This window comes from Larimichthys crocea, unplaced genomic scaffold, assembly GCF_000972845.2.
Source record: "Larimichthys crocea isolate SSNF unplaced genomic scaffold, L_crocea_2.0 scaffold91, whole genome shotgun sequence".
NCBI lineage: Eukaryota > Metazoa > Chordata > Actinopteri > Sciaenidae > Larimichthys > Larimichthys crocea.
In genome coordinates, this window is record NW_020861238.1 from 14,525 (window position 1) to 40,200 (window position 25,676).

The 25,676-nt window shown below is 37.5% G+C and overlaps 1 protein-coding gene across 1 annotated transcript in view; it reads left to right on the forward strand.

The window, feature by feature from the left end:
* LOC104939807 (meprin A subunit beta) overlaps positions 1-24,616 on the forward strand; it is a gene marked incomplete at its 5' end in the record, with an annotated part of 39,125 nt that extends 14,509 nt beyond the window's left edge. The window contains 6 exons of the mRNA XM_027277202.1: positions 9,155-9,174; positions 13,875-13,902; positions 23,386-23,433; positions 23,569-23,613; positions 23,764-23,808; positions 23,965-24,616. Coding sequence (XP_027133003.1) covers positions 9,155-9,174; positions 13,875-13,902; positions 23,386-23,433; positions 23,569-23,613; positions 23,764-23,808; positions 23,965-24,046 — 268 coding nt within the window. The remainder of the gene's footprint in view (positions 1-9,154; positions 9,175-13,874; positions 13,903-23,385; positions 23,434-23,568; positions 23,614-23,763; positions 23,809-23,964) is intronic.
* Between the last annotated feature and the right edge of the window lie 1,060 nt (positions 24,617-25,676).

The window sequence follows — 25,676 nt, forward strand, 5'->3', positions numbered from 1 at the left end:
GCTTTTAATAAAAGGTTGTCGTGAGACCTTATTTTGGTATATCAAAAATACATACAGTACATTAACACTTTGTTCTGGTCATGACTAATGCTTATTAGTTCTGAACTGATTGTACTGCTTGGATAAATCTTTAAAATCAGTAGACTGTTTTGTGGGATCTGTGGAAGCTTTTCATAAATATTTTTCAAACAAACATTTTTTTGTATTTGCAATATGAGCAAAACAGCTAAATCTACCCTACAACCAACAACATTAAATCATTTGAACAACTATTATTAGAATATATAAATTAGTAAGCCACTACAAAAACTTCATTTTATTGCCAAATGCAATCATTGCACTCAGTATTTAAGTCACCGCATGTACCAGAATGGGTAGTTCGCAGATACCCAAAGAAAGAACCATCATGACTGCAGTAACTAGTCATGAATAAAAAACAACAGAAACACAGATATCAACTGAAGAGAATCTTTCACCCCAAATAGGCAGTCAGCATTATGAGCATTTGGGGATGAGCAGCACCCCGCACCTCTAGCCAATGGTGACACTGAAGCACACTGGAACTTGTTCTACCATGGTTGAGGAAACACCTAGACCAGTATGAGAGGCAACGGCACCAGTTTCTTTTCAAGGGTTGCTAAAACTACCCAGTTACTGTCAATTGGTGCCTGTGGTCAGGAAAGTGAAAAAGTCAGTCAGTTCGTTTTGAGAATAAAATCTATATCTATTATTATTATTATGTTACTGAAGTAAAAGTAGCAATAGTACAGTATGTAGTAATGTTAGTATTAGCATGAACATATACTAAAATACCAATATTTAAAGTACTCTTGTGCAGAATGGCCTATTTTTGCACATATTACCTTCCGCCGTTTGGATTATACTTGCAATGCATTTACCCACAAATGACACCGCCAGCAAAGGCAGAGTTCATTTAACTACTTTACTGTTGGGTAAATTGTTATATAAGACATATAGTTTATCAGGACGGTGATATTTGTACTAATAACCTGAACAGTAAAGCTGTCCTAAATATATTTAATAAGAACAAATGTCCCTCTGAAATGTAGTTCACTCGCATAACTGAGTAATTAAGTACGCGTACCTCAGTTAGACCTCGATCTGTCCGGCAATGTCCCCCGCCACATGATTCCAACCCACAATCAGGTGGTGATCAGTTGACGCTCTGCTCCTCTGTGTACAGAAATACTGATTACAACAACACAAAGTGGATCAGCACCTGCGCCCTAGAGTGCTCTGGGGTAACAAGTACACTAATGAACACCGCGTATGCTTGAACATGGTGTTTGTTATGGCCAATCCTGACTAGCACGAAGTTCCAATAACAAAGCCTGCTTTTGTTCAGATCAGGCAGGCTGTTTATCCAATCACCCCCCTCCAGGTAACTCCATCATCACCCATGTGGGCAGTGAAGTCCCTCAGCAGAACTATGGAGTCACAGGTGGACTGGATAATCTGAACTGTGTCACGCATAGGCAGGGGTCCACAGGGTGGCGGCCCTGCATTGCTTGTATGGCTGTGCCCAACAAACGTTTGTCAATTCAGCTGCATTTTATGGGATTTGTTGAAGTAAAGTGAAAATTTTCATTACACTCTGCTGGTTCAGTCTTTTACTCCCTAACTAGGTGGAACCAATTGATAACCAGATTCCACCAAGGGTACTGAGGGTAATGGTATGGCTGACCTGAAAGGGTACTCAGGCCTTTGCAGGCCTTACTGACCACAAACTGAACCCTTCCCTCGCCTTGGAAACACCTCTGAAACAAAAAACAAACAAACAAAAATAAGATCTATGTTATCTAACATCAGATAATTACGTAAGCTCGGTGCTTGGTAGCCACCATGTGGAGCTAAAAAGCAGTAATTAAAATACGATATGTGAAGAACTGACATAGGTTTATAAAAGAGATACCTTAATGACTCTACTGTGATGATTATGTGATGTATCAATACAATCTTTTCTAACATGGTCACCACTGATATGCAGGATGGGAATTGATAAGATTTTTACCATTCCGATTCCCTTATCGATTCTTCTGCTTAACGATTCGATTCTTTATCGATTCCTTTGGGAAACAAAGAAGAACAAACCGTTGATCAGCATCAACTTTGTTAGTTAGAAGTATCACGACCTAACAAAACCAACGCCGAGGTCAAAAGGTCATCTTCTAATGTAATGCAGAAGGCATTTGTTTAATGTTAACTGTTATAGCATGTTTTACAAGAAGCCACATCGCGCTAACATGGTAGGCAGTGTGTTACTTACCAGAGTTTACCTTTCGTAGTAACCACACGGGGTGCTCATAGCCTGGCTGCTGCCTCCTCTGCTGCTAGGTTGAGATTCATCTCCAGTCCGAGCGTGTCAAAAAACACGACAATCATTTAAAATATTGAATGTTGTGTGCGCAATGTTTCTGCCTGTTCTCGTGTTCCCTCCCGACACTGTTATCTCCACTTTCCAATGATTGCAAGTTGCCCTGTTGCCATCTTTTTTGGAAAATGCAGCCAAACTTTGGAGCGTTTGAATTCTGCATTCACCTTTAATGTATAAGATCACTGAGTTTGTGATTCTTTAGGTTGGATTGCAAACTGGTAAATCATTGTTCCTGGAGTGCTTACCTCAAAAGGTAGTTGTACTCCCGGACACATTCTTAACATAATTAGTATCAATGAACAATTACAAGAAAAAATGAGTATTCAAGAGAGGACTCATGATGCACTAGACTCATTGTGTTATAAACTATGAAACACTGTACAGTGTTATCATATTCGATATCTGCTTGATTCTTTAATTGGAGCTTCAGGAGCCGGACCACACCTCAACTGTGCCCCTTCTGACAGTCTATAAATACCCTCTTAACACCTATGATCCGCTTCACTCTTGATTCTGCCCACCCTTCCCACCTTCCCATTCTTTCACTTGTTTCCTCTCCTTCCTACTCTCCATAGGGTTCTTGAAAGAGGTCTGTCGTGGTCCGGGTGCAACGCGGATTCCCACTGAAGCTTTCCCCACACTTGAGGCATTGACGAAAGAAGTACAAGAGATCATGCTTCACTCACAATCGTTGATTTTTTCCAATAAAGCCACAAAATTTTACACAACGGACTTTGAAGACAATTATGCAGAATACCAGGAACATTCATTTTCATGTAATTAATTGGCAATTGTGGTGAGATTAGTTTGGTAAATTTCTGTCAAGAACCAGACTAGGACACAGGACTCAGGCGCAGAGATGGATCAAAAACCAGAAGCTTTATTGAAGTGGCAGCAAGGACACCTCTTACAAAAAGATGAAACAAATGGGCTATGAAAACTTCTAAGGCTATGACAAAAGCAATGAACTACGGCTCTAGGAGAGCAAAAAATAAACGGGTCTGGAAGGTAACCAAATAATAATCGCTCCAGTCGGGGAATACAACTTAAACTATCTTGTCTTACAAAAAACACTGGTTCAAACAAGACGCTCCAGCAGAGGATAAACCTAATACTCTAACTAACTCTTATAAAGAAAGCTAAACTAAAAATCACTCCTAAAACTGGAGGCAGACCAATCAAGGGCAGAAAAATCAGCCACTCCTAGGAGGGTGGAACTGGAAACCTACACTAGAAAAACTCTAAACTGAACTATGAAAGCTAAAGCAAATCACTCTTTCGAGGACGCGCTGAGGCTGAAAACAGGCTTTAAGAATACTTGGGCTGGGCTTGGTCAAGGGCTGTGGTGGACGCACGGGACGAAACACCTGGCAAACAAGACAAAGGGAGCGCAGACTATATGAACACATGGAGGTAATGGGGCACGGTGGACCACAATCGGGAATCAGGAAGACAATCAGACCGGTGACACATGAGAGGGCCAGTGACCTGAAACGAGAGGAGAGTTACTTTTCAAAATAAAACAGGAAATGACAAGACAGAACAAAACCCAGCTTGTCGTCTCGCGGCCGTGTGACAATTTCATATTTGACTGGGACTTTTTATAGTAACATATTGTCATTACTACTACTTAGTGATTAGTTACTTTTTTTTGTTCAACACTTGCTTTTTTGTGTTTTCCAATATTTCTTACCTTAGCTGTCAAACATAAAGGAGTGCTGTGTACTTTGTAGTATTTAAACTTTTGTTTCGTTTGTTTGTACACTCGTTTGTTTCACAGTAAGATACAGGAATCAAAAGGCTAAGGCCCAGCTAATAAAATAAAAACTTCTGATCAAATCAAAGGACACACCAACAAAGACAGCAGGATAGTTTAGCCATCAGTCCTGGAGGCTGAATTCATTAACAGGTAACACCTTAAGAAAGAGAAACACATTCTATAGACTATCTATGGAATTTTACAGAGTTGTTTAGTGTTAACAACATGAACATGACAAAGAAACTTTCAGTATTTCTATCAACAAATAATTCAACAAGTAACTTGCATGACTGGTTCTTTGTTGTTTTTTGCTCAGTGTTTTTTTTTCTACCTGCTTAAAAAAACACAAGGACGTTCGTCATACAGTTGCAGAGTGGACAGTCAGGCTGATTAGAGGTCGAGGACAAGTGGTATTTTCTATTTACCTAAATGTATCCTAGCTTTATTGCATTGGTAACTTTACATGTATGATTTAAAGGTTTGGTCCAAGACATCCTGCAAGATGAGGGGCCTCCATCTTCCTTGTTGTGAACTTGGCAGTTATATCATCATTCTCAGTAAAATCAGTAAGAGTTGATTTTAATGTTGATTTTCTGTGAAATTAAGATTTATTTTATACTATACTCAGAATGAACTAACAAATAATGTTTAATAATTATCAACAATTTTACTGAAATTGGACTTTATATCATGAAGCCACTATATCAATAGCCACTTTTAGTAGAAGCAGGACTAGTAAAAGGACAAAACAATCATATTACTTTGTATAGCTGAGAATTACATGTTTACATAGGTTGAAATGACCAATATGATGTTTGTTTCTACAGGATGAACCATAAATAGTGGGTAAGTTCTATCATTTAATGTTCATTATTTCATTTATTTCATTTCATAAAATGAATCATTAACTATTTTTATTAATCAATGTTACATCATAAGGCAACATTCATCTGTCTTTGAGACGTTGGTGAAGACAGGACATTACAGAAAATAAACAAGGGTAAAGTTAAACATTTCATACAATTAAATGGACCTTGTGGTGAGATTATTTTGTAACTTTTGGTAACTGGCACCTTGTTGTAGCTTCATGTTTCTTTAAATATTAGTCATTGATTTCAGTGTTAGAAAATCTCTTAAAACACTTTTATGCTTTATCTTAGATTTGGGGCATGATGATATTCTTGAGGTGAGTTTAGCATTTTTTTTATAATTTAAATATTAAATGATAAATGTTGTGTTGCATAATTTTGTTTCCAATCCAATGCATTTTCTATATCTTAGCCACCAAACATACAAAGGAGTGCTGTTAACACTGAGAGCGTCTTTGTCGGATGGAGTTCCATTGTTTTGGACAAGAGCCTTGGTAAATCTAAATCTTCCTGCATATACTCAGAATATTTGTTGTTTTTGTGAGGACACCGCCTATGCAATGTTTACACTGTTTAGGAAATTAATGAAATTGTTGCAATGTCATGGACGTAAACAGTTTATTGCTATTCAACCAGGCATCAATCAGGGATCATCTTAGGTCAAACATAGTTTCACACAATCCAAGTGTCCACTACCCATATCCATCCCCTCCACCTGAGTATCTAGAAGAGATATGTACACAAAAAGAAAATACCTCATCTATGAGTACATTTAAAATTGTCATTTCTTTGTTTTTCCCTATAACACAATTCTCGTGAACATGGAGAGATGAATGCTAAAGGAATCATCCTGAGAGCCTTTGAGCAGTTTGGGCTGAAGTCATGCATTGCTTTCAGACCAAGGGATTCTGGACGTATTTACATTTCTGTCCAAAAATTAGACGGGTATGTATGTTTGTTATTCTTTTGTTTCTCTTCTTCTTAGATACATTTGTGTACAACAATTAACAACATGAACTACTAAGACTTTTGTGAAGTGTGGTTGACCTATTGGCATTATGTATGTAAATGAACCTGTGCATGCACAAGCAGATTGATGCAGAAATGAGAATTTAGCATTGGTTCGCTCCGTAGTTGTGCATGCATGTTAGATAAACTTTAACTATACCCACACACAGATCCTGAACTTGTATATGTGTGACTTACTGATTTAACTTTTTTTTTATTTAGATGTTTTTCATATGTTGGGAAGCATACCCAATGGACAGCCACTCTCCATCGGGAGATTACTGTGATGAGATTTCCACCGTTGAACATGAGTTCCTCCCTGCTCTTGGCTTCTACCATGAACAGTCCAGATATGACGAGATAATTTTGTGACCATTGTATTCGAGACATCATAGAAGGTTTCGTAAGACTTGCATTAATATTCCTGTTCTTTACATGTCTTATGTCAAAGTGTACAAAGAGAGAATAGAAAAATCCAGCAAGTACGTAAGACATCCATTAACTCCGTAATTGTTTAGATAAAGAGGATTATAAATCTTGTAGAAATGTATCAATCATGATCAAATTATGTAAAACCTAATGTATTGACACCCAATAAAACAATAAAAAATGCATTCTATTGATCTACAACTATGTTGATAGGTTAATTTAAGATCTAGGTTGCCCTCGATATCAAAATAATTTAAAATGTAGATGATTAATATATTAATAATATTATGTTTGTGTTGCTAGTTGAGAGTTTATTGATATTTGTTTTATATGTGTTCATCTAGGTTTGAAAATAACTTTCAAAAAGTTAGCAGTGAGTCCAGCACCACCACGGAGTCCCATACGACTACTGGTCAGTGATGCATTATGGCAAAAATGCATTCTCAATGGCAATGGGTCAACAATTATCACCAAGATCCAAAATTCCGATGTTATTTAGGTCAAAGAAAGGAAATGAGTCCCAGTGATGTTTTGGAGCTGAACCGCTCTACAAATGCAGTAAGTGATGGATGAGCCATTTTAGGAATGCTTTGGGTTGTTTGTTTCATTGATTTAAAAAGTGTCAATCTGTGTGAACACAATGTACATGTCACAGTCACCTTTTCACTAATTCCACCACTGTCTACACTATTTCCAGCTCAGGAACTTTTCTTTGTTTTATATTCCAAATTCAATAGTCCTATTCCTATTTTCCTCTACTTCTACAGACTCACCATTGCATTAAGATGCACTGCAGCTTTTCTAATGGGGTATTTGCCAAAGAATGCGCTGCTCACAGAGTGGCACTGGCTGCAAATGGTTATGAGTGTTTCTGGAGGTCCAAACTCTGATCACACCAATCTACCCGGGGGCAGTGGTGTTAATGTGGTAAGATTTCAAAATTTCAGAATTTAAATTTGCTGTTGCTTATGACTGTGCTGACTTTGAATCACAATATACGTAATCTCTTGTCATCTTTCTGCTGTCTGCTGACTTTCTTGTAACGTAAATCTTGATGATGTATAATTAACTGTATGACTGTACTTTATATGTAGATATTGCATTTGAAGGTCCACCATAACACATACCATAACATTCTAGGTCAAGATGCAGGTTACTTCTGCATGCGGCACAGCATCAGTAGGAAGGAGACTCGGCCTGGCTGGAACCAAGAGGATGAGTCCTACTAGGAAGTGTCATAACCAGTGTCTCCAATTCTACTATTACCACACTGGCAATGAGGCAGATCAACTTAACATCTGGATCAGAGAGTTTCAAGATGGCAGGATGTCAAGGAACTCTTCGCCTCATGGGACAGATCACTGGTAAGCTGTTTGTTTATCTGGTATTATTTGCTCTAAATTATTAATTTGTACATAATGTAATTTGGTCTTCACAAAACTCTTCCTTCAGGTTCACCAAAATCTTACTGGCAACTCCATCATGTTTCCCTGATGCCACCAAGCACTTCCAGGTGGTGTTTGAGTCTCGTAAGGAGCAGGCAGCTCTTCGGGTGGATTCTCAATCGATGACATTATTTGTCTGAGACTGATGTCCTCATCTAACCATGCAGATTAACATTTCGGCAACCTTTGAACACTAGTGTGTTAGAACAACCATATACAGCTCACGGCAGTACTGCAGGGGGCTATGCTTACAGGATTGGGATTATTCTGTACAAGTCATTTTTTGGACTGTTTGTGCAACTGTTGTCTGGTAAATATGACGAGCAGCTGGAGTGGCCTTGGTAAATAGGCAGGTGGACTTTCCAAATGGTGGACCAGAACCCCACATCCAGCAGCAAATGTCCAAGCAAAGAAGTATCACCACTGACTTAAGTCAATTATTTTGGTAAGTTTAAACAACATGAGAAATGTAACAGTATTCCTCTTTATTTGCTTTTATGTGCTTTCTGCAAACAGGTAGCTATATTTGGGACAATCCTCGGAAGTTGGAATTCATTTTGGAGATAATGAGACCATCTTTGCTGGACCACTGTTTGGCATACACGTTGCATTCTTTGGAAGAATTAAACTTAGAGGTACCTCAAGGGGGAAGTGCCGCTTTCGTCTTCAGCTTCCCAGGCAGGCTGATGTTTTTACTGTAAACTTGATTGTACACTGTTCTACTTGAATAAATAAAACATGTTTGTGGATGTTTTGTTGTACAACACAACTGAAACTTTCCCTTTTGCTAGATATCACACCTCTAGTTAATGGTAGTACTCTACCATGTCCTGAAGTGGGACCAGTGGAGGTTAAACTCCTCCCAGAAACATGGATGAAGGTCCATGTGCAACACGGTAGGACATTGTGTATCAATTAAGTACATTGTCACCAGTTCTTATTTTATAATATGAACTATATCAATTTAGTATTGAAATAATATTTTAATATCTTCTGACTCAATTTCACAGGATCTTTACCACCACCAACCACGTCCTAACACAACAGATGATGAAAGGTACTTAGATTCTCTCATTAAATTTAGTATTGAAATAAGTTTAATAGCCCTTCCGAATCATTCAAGGATCTTCCCAGCACACCAAACACCTTCCTAACACAACCGATGAATGGACAGGTATTCCAGATTTGCTCTCATTAAATGAGTATTGAACAATATTTTAATATGCTCTTCCAAAATAAATTTTACCAGGATCTTCACCACCACCAAACCACGTCCTAACACAACACATGATGGACAAGGTACTCAAGATTCTACTCACATTAAGTTTGGTGATTGAAATAAGATTTTATATGACCTTCCAAAAAATATTACAGATCTTTCACCACCACCAAACCACCTCCTAAACAACAAATGATGACAGTACTTCAGATTACTACTACATTAAGTTTAGTTAATGAAATAAAGATTTTAATATGTCTTCCAAATAATTTACAGGTCTTCACACCACCAACCACTCCTAACACAACAGAAACAGATATGACGGTACTCAGATTTACTCACATTAAATTTCATTGAAATAAGATTTTAATAGTCTTCCAAGATAATTTACAGGAGCATTCACCACACCAAACCGTCATAACAAACCAGATGATGACAGGTATTTAGATTTGCCCTCTCATTCAATTAGTATTGAAATAAGATTTTAATATGCCTTCCAAATTAAGTTTACACGATCTTCACCACCACCAAACACGTCCTAACACACAACATTAGATGACAGTACTCGAGTTTACTCACATTTAATTAGTATTGAAATAAGATTTTAATATGCCTTCCAAATAATTGTTACAGGATCTTCCTTCTCACCACACCAAACCACCTCCTAACCCAAACAGATATGACAAGGTACTTAGATTTATCACATTAAGTTTAGTATTGAAATAAGCATTTAATATGCCTTCCAAATAGTTTTTACAGCCGATGCTCCACCCCCACCCACCAAACCACCTCCTACACCCAAACAAAACGCTATGACATGGTATTAGATTTTGCTCTTTAAATTTCAGTATTGAAATAAGATGTTAATATGTCTGCTGAAAATATTTACAGGATTTCACACCAAACCAAACCACGGTCCTAACACAACAGATGATGACAGTTATTTCAGATTGCTCTCATTAAATTTGTAGTGAATAAGATTTTATTGGTCGGATGGAGTTCCATATGTTTTGGACAAGAGCCTTGGTAAATCTAAATTCTTCCTGCATAATAACTCAGAATATTTGTTGTTGTTTGTGAGGACCACGCCTATGCAATGTTTACACTGTTTAGGAAAGTTACTGAAATATGTTGCAATGTTACATGACTGTACAACAGTTTATGCTATTCAACCAGCATCAATCAGATGGAGGTTAATGACAAACAGGAGTCTCATAGCAGTGCCCAGTGAAATCGGCACCATTTTGAAGTGAAGCAAGGTTATTTGGCTTGGCTTGATATCTTAGGTCAAAATAGTTTCACACAATCCACCTTTGCACTACCCTGTATCCATCCCCTCCACCTGAGAATCTAGAAGGAATTGTGAGAGCAGTGCCTCAGAATAATGTACACAAAAAGAAAATACCTCATCTATGAGTACATTTAAATTGTAATTTCTTTGTTTTTTCCCTATAACACAATTCTCGTGAACAATGGAAGAGATGAATGCTAAAGGAATCATCCTGAGAGCCTTTGAGCAGTTTGGGCTAAAGTCATGCATTGCTTTCAGACCAAGGGATTCTGAGACGTATTACATTTCTGTCCAAAAATTAGACGGGTATGTATGTTTGTTATTCTTATTTTGTTCTCTTTCTTCTTAGATACATTTCTGCACAACAATTAACAACATTAACTACTAAGACTTTTCAGAGATGTGTGGTTGACCATATTTGGCATTATGTATGTAAATGAGCCTGTGCATGCACAAGCAGATTAATGTAGAACATCAGAAATGATTTATTTATTTATTGTTCGCTCCGTGAAGTATACCCACACACAGATCTTGAACTTGCTTTACACATCCTTTGATGAATTACTGATGAACTTTTTTTTTTCATTTTAGATGTTTTTCATTTGTTGGTAAAGTAATGCTGAATGGACAGCGACTCTCCATTGGGAAATCCTGTGATGGGATTTCCACCGTTGAACATGAGTTTCTCCATGCTCTTGGCTTCTACCATGAACAGTCCAGATATGACAGAGATGATTTTCTAACCATTGCATTCGAGAACATCAAAGAAGGTTAAGACTTACATTATAATATTCCTGTTCTTTATCTGTCTTATGTCAAAGTGTACAAAGAGAGAATAGAAAAATCCAGCAAGTATGCAAACATACCATTAACCAAGTAATTGTTTAAATAAAAGTAGGATTGTGAAGTGTGTTTAGAAATGTATCAATCAATGATCAAATTATGTAAAACCTAATGTATTGACACCCAATAAAACAATAAAAAAAATACATTACATTGATACTACACTACGTTGATAGGTTGAGTTTAGGAATCTAGGTTGCCCTTGATTATCAAAATGATTTTAAAAATGTAGACTGTAGTATTAATATATTGTAATATTAGTGTTTGTGTTGCCATGTTGAGTTTTTATTGATATTTGTTTTATATGTGTCATCTAGGTTTTAAAAATAACTTTAAAAAAGTTAGCAGTGAGTCCAGCACCACCAACGGAGTCCCATACGACTACTGGTCAGTGATGCATTATGGCAAAAATGCATTCTCTAATGGCAATGGGTCAACAATTATCACCAAAGATCCAAAATTCCAGGATGTTATTGGTCAAAGAAAGGAAATGAGTCCCAGTGATGTTTTGGAGCTGAACCGCCTCTACAAATGCAGTAAGTGATGGATGAGCCATTTTTAGGAATGCTTTGGGTTTGTTTGTGATTTAAAAGTGTGAAATCTGTGTGAACACAATGGACATTGTCACAGTCACATTTTTCAACTAATTTTCCCTTTAAACTCTGAGCTGTGACTATTCTTAGCCTATTTCCAGCTCAGGAACTTTGATTTTATATTCCAAATTCAATTAATAGTCCTTAATCCTATTTTCCTCATTTACTTCTACAGACTCAACCATTGCATTTAAGATGCACTGCAACTTTTCTAATGGGGGCATGTGCCAAATGAAGCGCTGCTCACAGAATGGCACTGGCTGGCAAATGGTTACAAGTGTTTCTGGAGGTCCAAACTCTGATCACACCAATCTACCCGGGGGCAGTGGTGATCATAGTGGTAAGATTTCAAAATTTCAGAATTTAAATTTTGCTGTTACTCATGACTGTGCTGACTTTGAATCACAAAAGCCCTCATCTCTTGTCATCTTTCTGCTGTCTGCTGACTTTCTTGTAACTTAAATCTTGATGATGTATAATTAACTTGTATGGACTGTACTCTATATGTAGATATTGCATTTGAAGGTCCACCATAACACATACCATTGCATTCTAGGTCAAGATGCAGGTTACTTCATGCATGCTAGCACAGCATCAGGTAAGGAAGGAGACTCGGCCTGGCTGGAAACCAAGAGGATGAGTCCTACTAGGAAGTGTCATAACCAGTGTCTCCAATTCTACTATTACCACACTGGGAATGAGGCAGATCAACTTAACATCTGGATCAGAGAGTTTCAAGATGAGCAGGATGTCAAAGGAGCTCTTCGCCTCATGGGACAGATCACTGGTAAGCTGTTTGTTTATCTGGTATTATCTGTTCTGAATGGTATTTAAGGTACTTATTAACTGTTTGAGAGATAGAGCTGATAACACAGTCATTAATTTGTACATAATGTAATTTGGTCTTCACAAAACTCTTCCTTCAGGTTCACCAAAATCTTACTGGCAACTCCATCATGTTTCCCTGAATGCCACCAAGCACTTCCAGGTGGTGTTTGAGTCTCGTAAAGGAGCAGGCAGCTCTTCGGGTGGATTCTCAATCGATGACATTAATTTGTCTGAGACTGAATGTCCTCATTTAACCATGCAGATTAACGATTTTTTTCCAACCTTTTTGAACACTAGTGATTTTAAAACAACCATACAGCTCACGGCGCAGTTACTCCAGAGGGGGCCTATGCTTACAGGTTGGGATTATTCTGTACAAGTCATTTTTTGGATGTTTGTGCAACTGTTGTCTGGTAAATATGACGCCAGCTGGAGTGGCCTTGCGAAATGCAGGTGACTTTCAAATGTGGACCAGAACCCCAACATCCAGCCAGCAAATGTCCAAGCAAAGAGTATCACCACTGACTTAAGTCAGTTAAATAATGGTAGTTTTAAAACAACATGATAAATGTAACAGTATTTCCTCTTTGGTTATTGCTTTTAATGTTACTTTCTGTAACCGGTAATATAGATGGGACATCTCGGAATTCGGAAATATATTCGATTGGAGAATAATGAACAATTTTTGCTGGACCACTGATTGGCAGAAGATCTTTTGCATCTTTGGAAGACCTAACACTTCAGAGAGTACCTCAAGGGGGGAAGTGCCGCTTTCGTCTTCAGCTTCCAAGGCCAGGCTGATGTTTTTACTGCTAAACTTGATTGTAACTGTTCTACTTGGAATAAATAAAACATGGATGTTTTGTTTGTAAACGCAACTGAAACTTTCCTGTTTTGCTAGATATCACCCCTCTAGTTAATGGAAGTACTCTCCATGTCCTGAATGGGACCGTGGAGGTTAAACATCCTCCCAGAAAACATGGATGAAGGTCCATGTGCAACACGGTAGGACATTGTGTTATCAAATTAAGTACATTGTCACCAGTCTTATTTTTATAATATGAGAACTATATCAAATTTAGTATTGAAATAAGATTTTAATATGCCTTCCAAATAATTTCACGGATCTTACACCACCAACACCTACAATACAGTGATGCACAGGTATCTTACTTACCACCACAACAATACTCCACACCTCCTAAAACAACAGATGATGACAGGTATTTAGATTTACTCTCATTAAATTTAGTATTGAAATAAGATTTTAATATGCCTTCCAAATAATTTTACAGGATCTTCAGCACCACCAAACCACCTCCTAAAACAACAGATAATGACAGATAATTAGATTTACTCACATTTTATACACAAACTACATTTCACATCTCCATCTTTTTCAAATCAGTATGAGGCATATGTCAGAAATCCTCTGTTCATGTTATTTAATTCATTTCTTTGTTCCTGCTGCAGCATTTTTGGCGTCTCTCCTGGTTTGGTGGCTTCTCCTGTCCTCACCCTCCTGGTTGCACTGATGCTCGTCATACATCGTTGATGTGTGTCCTCCATCAACATCTCACATTAACACATGGACAGGGCTAGCAAATTTGCCACTGGCTGAGAAATGAAGTGATTTTTACTTTTTATTAAATGCTTTTTGTTGTTTCACTGCTTATAAAAGAAGGTAATAAGAGAGATGCAATGGGTAAAGAATTAGCGGCACTATACATTAGGCGTGACTTATATTTGTTGGAATTTGGAATCTTTTGTGGGAAATTGTTCATATTTGGTTTGTTTTACATTTTACTGTACTGTAGTCTTAAAATAGAAAATACAGGTTGGTTTCACTTCGCTTTTTTAACTTGCTTTTAACAAAAGGTTGTTGTAAGACCTTATTTTTGTATATCAAAAATAAATACAGTACATACACATTTGTTTCTGGTCATGACAAACTTCTTATTAGTATCTGAACTGAATTGTATTGCTTGGATAAATCTTTTAAAAAATCAGTAGACTGTTTTGTGGGATCTTGTGGAAGCTTTCAAATAAATATTTTTCAAACAACATTTTTTTTTGCAATATCTGCAACAACAGCTAAATCTACAACCAACATCATTAAATCATTTAAACAACTATTATATAGAAATATATACATTAGTAAGCCACTACAAGAACTTCATTTTATGCCAAATGCAATCATTGCACTCAGGTATTTAAGTCACAGCCATGTACCAGAAATGGCTCGCAGCTCGCAGATACCAAGCAAGAAAGAACCGTCATGACTGCAGTAACTAGTCATGAATAAAAAACGAACAGAGCATAAATATGAACTGAAGAGAATCATTCACCCACAATAGGCATGTCAACATTATGAGCATTTGGGATGAGCAGCACCCCGCACCTCTAGCCAATGGTGACACTGAAGCCACACTGGAACTTGTTCGTACTATAACGACCTATACTAGTAAATAACGCCTACCCCATCTGCCCGGTTGCCTGGCAACAGGTGCGCGAACGTCCTAGAATAGGACTTGACAGGTAAGATGTACACGTAGACCAGGGGTCTCCAAACTACAGCCCGCGGGCCACATCCGGCCCGCCTAAACAATTGGAGTGGCCCACTTAACGATCCCAAACAGTCCCTCTAAACACGGCCTATTTTTCAAAATTGCATTTTCCCATTATAAAATATCCACACTTAATGCTTAAGCTTGGCATTCTAATTAAAATCTACCTTATTTACAAACTATTTCCAGTACTAGCTAATTTTCATCCCTTCACACAATGGTATATTCCAACGTGGCGGTGCACCGCGACCGACTCTGGGTCGGCTTGGAAAGGATTGGAAAGGCTCCTGCCTGGACCTCGCCGCTTCCCGGGGCCGTGGACTTAGTGCTCGCTGCGCCCTCTCCGCAATTGTCGAATCGCAACTTAACGCAACTTTCACTTCCTCCCGCAACAAAATCGCAACAAAAATGTAAAAAGCACCGCAACTTTAACCGCAATTTTTTTGAAAACTGATGCAACATCAGGGATTTTAGGCCGCAACTATTTCAAAAAAGGCCCGCGAAATCCTGGTGGGACTGATATCATTTCCGGTTCTAGACTGACCCCGGCCCCCCATCACAGAAAGGCAAGTTGATGTGGCCCGCACCGAAAAAAGTTTGGGGACCCCTGACGTAGACGGTCTTTTTGGAGAGCCGGTTCTTTTGGCTCTGCATACTATAAGGAGCCAGCTCTTTCAGCTCCCAAACGGCTCCTCACATTTTATTAATTGGTTTTAATTAATCCAATTATTATTATTATTTTAATATTATTGCTGTTATTATTATTTTATATTTTTAAATGTTTTCATATTTTATTTTTATTTTGACATTGTAAAGCACTTTGGTCAGTGCATGCGTTGTAAAAATGTGCTATATAAATAAAACGTACAAACTATTTAATTAATTTATCACCCAAAATAATGCAATAATGTAATAAATAATGTCTCTCGTCTCCCTCCTGTCGTCCAGCTTTCACACAAAAAAGTGGAGAATTTTTTTTTTTTTCCCGCTAGTTTTTTTTCCCCGCTTTTTTAATTGAAAGCCGAATGTGATTGGTCAAGATGTGTGAGTACAGGCATGGCATGAGGGAGAGTTTCAGGGGGAGGAGACAGTGAGGGACAGTAAGGGAAAAAAAAATGCCGGCTCCCGTCGTTCACTTCAAAGAGCCGGCTCTTAGAACCGGATCGTTCGCGACCGACACATCACTAACGGTCATCACCTGTTGCAAATAGGGGAGGGAAAGCATCGCTTAGTCCCTCGTTCCCCTCCTGCGTTCATCCTGGGGCGGATTTACCCTCAACTCGGACGTGCAGGAAGGACGTTTTGTTTTCCCATGTCGGTGGAGGAGGAGTCCCCAATGTGCCGGCTGGTGAGCTGGGAAAACTGGAATATAAACGTTTTTTTTGCGCTGGGAATAAACTGAAAGAAAAAGCCAGTTGTTCTGTGTTGTTTTTTTTTTTGTTTGATTTGAACTGAACTGAACTGAAGAAGTGGACATTGTTTGTTGTTTTTCTGTCATTTAGAAAGTGGTATTTTGGTTTGTTCACCTTTTTGTTTAAGTTTGTATGGATTTTTTATTTGAATTTATGCACCCTTTGTGTTTGGTTTTCTTGAGAGGTAGCTAGTTTTTAAATCGTCAGGCTAAGCCTGGCTGGCACCCAAAAAAAAATAAAAAAAAATAAATAAATAATAAAATAGTTACCCGTAAAAACCGTCACAGTACTATGGTTAAGGAAAGCACTTAAGGCCAGTTTGAGAGGCAGTGGCACCAATTTCTTTTCAAGGGTTTCTCCAACTACCCAGTTACTGTCAATTTTGCCTGTGGTCAGGAAAACTGAAAAAGTCAGTCAGTTCCTTTTGAGAGTAAACAAGTCAGTTTAGATGGATTATGAATAAGACTGCAGTTTCAGGTAAGAAAGAAGAAAGAAATTTACATGTAACACTGCAAATGACTAAGTCCGCTTATGTGAGCTTATGTATCTAAAAAGACCTAATAAACATATGTTTTATATCTTTAGTGTTTTGTGGGTGTAACATTTGTTTGCTGCAAATTTGTTCTTATTCTAAATTATGCTGTAATTTTTATTCCTTTTCTGTTGTACTCTATTTGTTATCAGAATCAGAATCACTTTTAGGTATGTGAACACACAAGGAATTTGACACTTGCTCTCAGTACAAACATCAAACATATATAGACGTACAGTTAAAAAACAAAAACTAAGGACTTGACAGGTAAGACGTAGACATAAACATGAACAAGAACAAAGGCTATGTACATGTAAAAAGGTAATGGTACACATAAATATCTGTGTTTTTTAAATGAATGAGCAATTAATGAATTATTAGCAGTTTATTTAGTCATAAGTAGTATCAACGAACAATGTAGAAAAAAAAATAAGCATGGATTAAATTTCTCTGTCGCTACGTCATTTGGAGTTCTCAGAGGGCATTCATGAGATCAATGTAGATCTGAGAAGGGAAAAAAAAGTGTTTGGTGGGGCCATGTTTTCATCGGCAAATTGTCACACTCTAGACTCAGAGCCAATTGTATTGGTTACAGTGTGCATGCGCGCACCAGTGCAGGATCTAAACATGGAGCACTGGTGCTAAAGTTAAGCTGCTTAGATAGATCCAATAGCAGCATTAGGCACAGTAAAGACACAGTAAGCATGAATATCATTTTAACTATAAGCTCTCTGGTAGTCCCCTCACATTTTTCTGAGCGGCATCATCAGGTCAATGATCACCATGGTCAATGTCACGAAACTGACAGCCTCATATGTACTGTGCATTTAGTGCTAATTAGCAAATGCTAGCAGTCTGATTTGCTAAACAAAGATAGTGTACATGTTAAACATGATACCTGGTAAACATAAGATCCTATTGTGAGCCAGTGTGGACTATTGTAGAAACATGGTGGTTCAACATGGTGGACTCATTGGATGTAGACCCACGGCATCTGCAGATATAAAGGATTACTGTGATTATAAATTAATGAAAACATAGTTATGTTTGTCATAGTTATATTTTTAAATTGAATCCCACAAAATCTCACACAATAGATATTGAAGACATTCAGGTTGTGCGGGCCTGTTGACAGAATGATGACATTTCCCTGCCAGCAATTTTGCCCAACCTATTTGGGTTGGCATGTCCCATTGGCAATGACCAACATTTTAACCAACAATTATTCAAAGAATCTAACTTGCATGACTGGTTTTCTCTTGTGCATTTTTCCTACCCACTTAAAAGGAGAGTTAAAAGGAAAGTTTTCAGTTGCAGAGTGGACAGTCGGACTGACAGAAGGTTGAGACAAGTAGGTATTTTCTATTTACCTAAATGCATCATAGCTTTATTGCATTTCAGTAATAACATATCTATATTTGAAATGTCCATGCTTCTTCATATATTTCTGTTGTATGATTTAAAAGTTTGGTCTAATTTTGCAGGGATGAGGGGCCTCATCTTCCTCGTTGTGAACTTGGCAATTATATCCTCATTCTCAGTAAAATCAGTAAGAGTTGATTTAATATTGCACTTTCTGTCAAATTATGATGTATTTTATGCTACACTCAGAATAAATAAATATAATATAATGTTTAACTACCAACAATTTAATTGATGGATAGAAATTCTGAAATCGTCATGAGCACAGAAAGAAACTATTATCAATAACTAGTAGAAGTAGTAGAATAAAATCATGTTATTTATTATATTATGTTGTATTATGTAGCTGAGAATTACATCATTACATAGGTTGATATGATCAAATATGATGTTTGTGTCTACAGAATGAAGTACTGATAGTGGGTAAGTTGTATCATTTAATATTCATCATTTAATTTCGTAAAATTAATTATTAATTAATTTGATTAATCAACGTTACTTTATAAGGCAACATTTCATCTGTGTTTATAGATGTTGGTGAAGACAAGGATATTATAAATGCAAAGAAGTTATTGAGTTTTGAAATTAGTTATTGATTTCATTGTTCGAAAAACACTCACACTTTTTATGCTTTATCTTAGATTTGGGGCATGATGATATTCCGGAGGTGAGTTTAACATTTTTTAAATGAAAATTATTTAAATTATAAATGTTGTGTTGCATAATATTGTGTCATCCAATGCATTTTAGCCACCAAACATACAAAGGAGTGCTGTTAACACTGAGAGCAGTCTTTGGCCGGATACAGTTCCATATGTTTTGGACAAGAGCCTTGGTAAATCAAAATTCTTCCTGCATAATAACTCAGAATGTCCGTTTTTGTTTGTGAGGACCATGCCTATGAAATGTTTACACTGTTTAGGGAAGTTACTGAAATATGTTCTAATGTTGCATGACCGTACACCAGGCTATACAGTTTAACCAGCATCATCATAGGAGGCTAGTGCCACATGTCCAGCGAAATCGGTACCACTTTGAAGCGAAGCAAAGTTATTTGGCTGAATGTCTGATATCTTAGATCAACATAGTTTCACACAATCCAGGTGTGCAAGACATCCCCTCCAGTATCTAGAAGGAATTGTGAGAGCAGTGCCTCAGAATAATGTACACAAAAAGAAAATACATCATCTATGAGTACATTTAAATTGTAATTTCTTTGTTCTTTCCCTATAACACAATTTGCGTGAACAACGGAAGAGATGAATGCTAAAGGAATCATCCTGAGAGCCTTTGAGCAGTTTGGGCTGAAGTCATGCATTGCTTTCAAACCAAGGGATTCTGAGACGTATTACATTTCTTTCCTAAACATAGGCGGGTATGTATGCATGTTTGTTTTTCTTATTTTATTCTCTTTCTTCTTAGATACATTTGTGCACAACAATTAACAACATTAACTACTAAGACTTTCAGAGATGACCATATTTGGCATTATGTATGTAAATGAACCTGTGCATGCACAAGTAGATGGATGTAGAACATAAGACATTTAGCATTGTTCGCTCCGTGAAGTTGTGCACATGCATGTTAGATAAAACTATAAGTATACCCACGAACAGATCTTGAACTTGCTTTACACATCCTTTGATAAATGAGGGCCTTAGTCAGGTCATTGACGTATATGTGTGACTGTTACTGATGGACTTTTTATTTTTTTATTTTAGATGTTTATCATTTGTTGGGAGAGTAATACCCAATGGACAGCCACTCTCCATCGGGAGATTCTGTGATAACATTGCCGCCGTTGAGCAGTTGCTCTTCCATGCTTTTGGCTTCAACTATGAACACGTCAGATATGACAGAGATAATTTTGTGACCATTGTATTCGAGAACATCAGACAAGGTTTCATTAAGACTTACATTATAATATTCCTGTTCTTTACATGTCTTATGTCAAAGTGTACAAAGAGAGAATAGATAAATCCAGCAAGTACGTAAGCGTACCATTAACTCAGTAATTGTTTAAATAAAAGCAGGATTATCGAAATGTATTTAGAAATCTATCAGTCATTGATCACAACTATGTAAAACCTAATGTATTGACATCCAATAAACAATTAATAAATACAGTATATTATTCCAAAAGATGTATTAATATATTAATAATGTGAAATTGATATTTGTTTTATATGTGTCATCTAGGTTTTGAAGGTAACTTTGCAAAAGTTAGCAGTGAGTCCAGCACCACCAACGGACTCCCATACGACTACTTGTCATTGATGCATTTTGGAAAAAATGCATTCTCCAATGGCAATGGGTCAACAATTATCACCAAATATCCAAAATTCCAGGATGTTATTGGTCAAAGAAATGAAATGAGTCCCCGTGATGCTTTAGAGCTGAACCGCCTCTACAAATGCAGTAAGTGATGGATGAGACATTTTTAGGAATGCTTTGGGATTGTTTGTTTCAGTAATTAAAATGTTTCAAATCTGTGTGAACATAATGTCACATTTTTTAATCTAATCTAATTTTAAGATGTAATTATACTAGGCCTATTTCCAGCTCCGGAACTTTTCTAGGAACATTTTTAGGAACTCGGGAACTTTAGTTGTGTTTAAACCAGAGGAATCAGGGTCTAAATGTATCATTGCTTTGTGCATTTTCTGGTCTGGCTCCCCAGTTTAACACGAGAATGTTATTATCAGTGCTTAACTCAGTTGCTAAAAATAATTCATAAAACCATTATTCAATGTCACCTCAATGGTTAACATTTAAAAGAGGAATAGACAACTAAAACTACTTAAGAAAAGGGCAGGATGGTAATGAAACAATGAAAAGTAGGTGTAGTCAGTCCTATTTTCCTCATTTACTTTTACAGATTCGACCATTGCATTTAAAATGCACTGCAGCTTTTCTAATGGGGGCATGTGCCAGATGAGTCGCTGCTCACAGAATGGCACTGGCTGGCAAATGGTTACGATTGTTTCTGGAGGTCCAAACTCTGATCACAGCAATCAACCCGGGGGCAGTGGTGATCATAGTGGTAAGATTTCAACATTTCAGAATTTAATTTATTATTTTTGCTGTTGTTTATTGGGGTGCTGTTCATGGTCATGAATGTGCTGACTTTGAATCACAATAGTTTCTGTCCTTGATATTTAAAAAAGCCCCAAAAATAACAAGAAAAAACAGAAATTTATGACGTATCTCCACGTTTAGGCACATTTTTATCAAACCACAAACGACTTTGTTATGTAAAACTTAAATCTAATGTAATAGTAACTTAAATTATACTGTATGCACTGTACTTTATATGTAGATATTGCATTTGAAGGTCCACCATAACACATACCATAACATTCTAGGTCAAGGTGCAGGTTACTTCATGCATGCTAGCACAGCATCAGGTAAGGAAGGAGACTCGGCCTGGCTGGAAACCAAGAGGATGAGTCCTACTAGGAAGTGTCATAACCAGTGTCTCCAATTCTACTATTACCACACTGGCAATGAGGCAGATCAACTTAACATCTGGATCAGAGAGTTTCAAGATGAGCAGGATGTCAAAGGAACTCTTCGCCTCATGGGACAGATCACTGGTAAGCTGTTTGTTTATCTGGTATTATCTGCTCTGAATGGTATTTAAGATTCTGATGAACTGTTTGAAGGATGCATCTGATAACACAGTCATTAATTTGTAAGTAATGTAATTTGGTCTTCACAAAACTCTTCCTCCAGGTTCACCAAAATCTTACTGGCAACTCCATCATGTTTCCCTGAATGCCACCAAGCACTTCCAGGTGGTGTTTGAGTCTCGTAAAGGAGCAGGCAGCTCTTCGGGTGGATTCTCAATCGATGACATTAATTTGTCTGAGACTGAATGTCCTCATCTAACCATGCAGATTAACAATTTTGGCAACCTTTTCAACACTAGTGGTAATGCAAGAATTATATACAGCTCACGGCAGTACTCCAGAGGGGGCTATGCTTACAGGATTGGGATTGTTCTGGACAAGTCATTTTTTGGACTGTTTGTGCAACTGTTGTCTGGTAAATATGACGACCAGCTGGAGTGGCCTTGCGTAAATAGGCAGGTGACCTTCCAAATGGTGGACCAGAACCCCAACATCCAGCAGCAAATGTCCAAGCAAAGAAGTATCACCACTGACTTAAGACAGTTTAATAATGGTAAGTTTAAAACAACATGAACAAATGTAACAGTATTTCCTCTTTGGTTATTTGCTTTTAATGTTGCTTTCTGTAAACAGGTAGCTATATTTGGGACAATCCTCGGAAGGTTGGAAATTCATCTGTGGAGAATAATGAGACCATTTTTGCTGGACCACTGTTTGGCATACAACAGTTTGCATCTTTGGAAGACCTAAACTTCAGAGAGTACCTCAAGGGAGAAAGTGCCGCTTTCGTCTTCAGCTTCCAAGGCAGGCTGATGTTTTTACTGCTAAACTTGATTGTAACTGTTCTACTTGGAATAAAATAAAACATGTTTGTGGATGTTTTGTTGTACAACACAACTGAAACTTTCCTGTTTTGCTAGATATCACACCTCTAGTTAATGGAAGTGCTCTACCATGTCCTGAAGTGGGACCAGTGGAGGTTAAACATCCTCCCAGAAACATGGATGAAGGTCCATGTGCAACACGGTAGGACATTGTGTTATCAAATTAAGTACATTGTCACCAGTTCTTATAATATGAGAACTATATCAAATTTAGTATTGAAATAAGATTTTAATATGCCTTCCAAATAATTTCACAGGATCTTCACCACCACCAAACCACCTCCTAAAACAACAGATGATGACAGGTATTCATATTTACTCACATTTTACACACAAACTACATTATATGTATATGTATATATAAACTCCATCTGTAATAAAGCCTTTTCAAATCAAGTATTGAAATAAGATTTTAATATGCCTTCCAAATAATTTCACAGGATCCTCACCACCAAACCACCTCCTAAAACAACAGATGATGACAGGTATTCATATTTACTCACATTTTATACACAAACTACATTTCACCTATAATCTCTATCTTTTTCAACAGATGATGACAGGTACTCAGATTTACTCTCATTAAATTTAGTATTGAAATAAGATTTTAATATGTCTTCCAAATAATTTTACAGGATCTTAACCCCCAAACCACCTCCTAAAACAACAGATGATGACAGGTACTCAGATTTACTCACATTTTACACACAAACTACACTATATGTATATGTATATATAAACTCCATCTGTAATAAAGCCTTTTCAAATCAGTATGAGGCATATGTCAGAAATCCTCTGTTCATGTTATGTAATTCATTTCTTTGTTCCTGCTGCAGCATTTTTTGCGTCTCTCCTGGTTTGGTGGCTTCTCCTGTCCTCACCCTCCTGGTTGCACTGATGCTTGTCATACATCGTTGATGTGTGTCCTCCATCAACATCTCACATTCGCACATGGACAGGGCTAGCAAATTTGCCACTGGCTGAGAAAGTGATTTTTACTTTTTATTAAATGCTTTTTGTTGTTTCACTGCTTATATAAGGAACTAATAAATAGGTAATGGACAATGAGTAAAGAATTAATGGCACTATAAATTAGGTGTGACATATATTTGTTGGTATTTGGATTATCTTTTGTGGGTTAATCATGGAATTGTAAATATTGGTTTGTTTGATTTTTTTTATAGCCCTGCAGTCTTTAATCTGCTTTTTAAAAAGGGGTTTTGTGAGAGGTTGTTGTTGCATATCAAGGACACATACACAGTGCACAGTTTGATGTGAAATTACATTTTTTGCAATGCTTCTTGATTCACAAGAATAGTATATTTGAGAATCATAGAAAATGTCTGCAGTAACATGGTTTGGTCATGAGAAAATGATTGCATTGTGTGGGAAAATCTTTATTCTTTATTTTTAAATCAGTAGATTATTGTGTGGGATTTTGTGGGAATTTTTTGAAGCTTTCAAATAAAACAATTTTTCAAAGCAAAATTGTTTTGTATTTGCAGTATAGGGACTACAATTGTTAACAATTGTACAACAGCTAAATCTACCCTGTAAACAACGACATTTGGCAGCAAGAAAAGAAAGAATCGTTTTTGGATGCACACCCGACAAGAATGTAAAAACGCACCCCACGAGCACCGCGCACAGGAATGCGGCCAAGCATAAGGACCGGGGCAGATAGGATGCGAACATCCGAACAGCCACGCCCCCCCCCAGCGGGTCAAATGGTCGGCCGTGGTGAGGTTCACTTGGTAGCGGCCAAGTCAAATGGCACCACGCTGGTGCTGATCCAAGCCAAGCACAGGAACAAACCAATGGGCGGGGCACTGATATAAATGTTCCAACTAACTTGCTAAAAGAAATGATCGGGACTCTTTATTTCATTGCAGATTTTTTTCCTTTACTGTTGTACTTGTATTTGTTATGAGCATGTTATTGCATAAGTAGTATCAATGAACAATAACACAAAAAAAGTTCTCTGTCACTATGACAGGTCATTTGTCATTTAGAGTTCCCAGAAGCCAGTTATGAGATCAAGATCTGAGAAGGAAATAAATGTTCTTGGCGAGCAATGTCCTTATGGCAGATGTCACATTCTAGACTCCATTGTACTGTTTACAGCATGCATGCATCCATGCTGTGTGTGTTACGTGCCTGCTGCATGCCGTGACCACCCCCAGGGTTGGATCCAAACACGGAGCATCAGCGTAAAGTGTAGCTGCTGCTGTCAGCATATAGTTTTACTGAAGGATGGCTCCAATGTATGGATTGAAGGATCAGGGCCGGCCCAAAGAATTTAGTGGCCCTGAGCAAGATTTCGTTGTGGCTCCAAAAAAACACTCCTAGTACGGTCAACAAACACCACAAAACCGAATGAACACAAACACATAATAGGGATGGACAATCATTCAACATCAAGTCTCTTGTTGTATTTGAGGGTTGGAGAAAACAAAATAACTGTTCAAAGTTATAAAGGATCATTTTTCCAGAAAACAAAGAAAACCATTGTTATTAAAGAGACAAGATTACACAGGCATTCATCTTC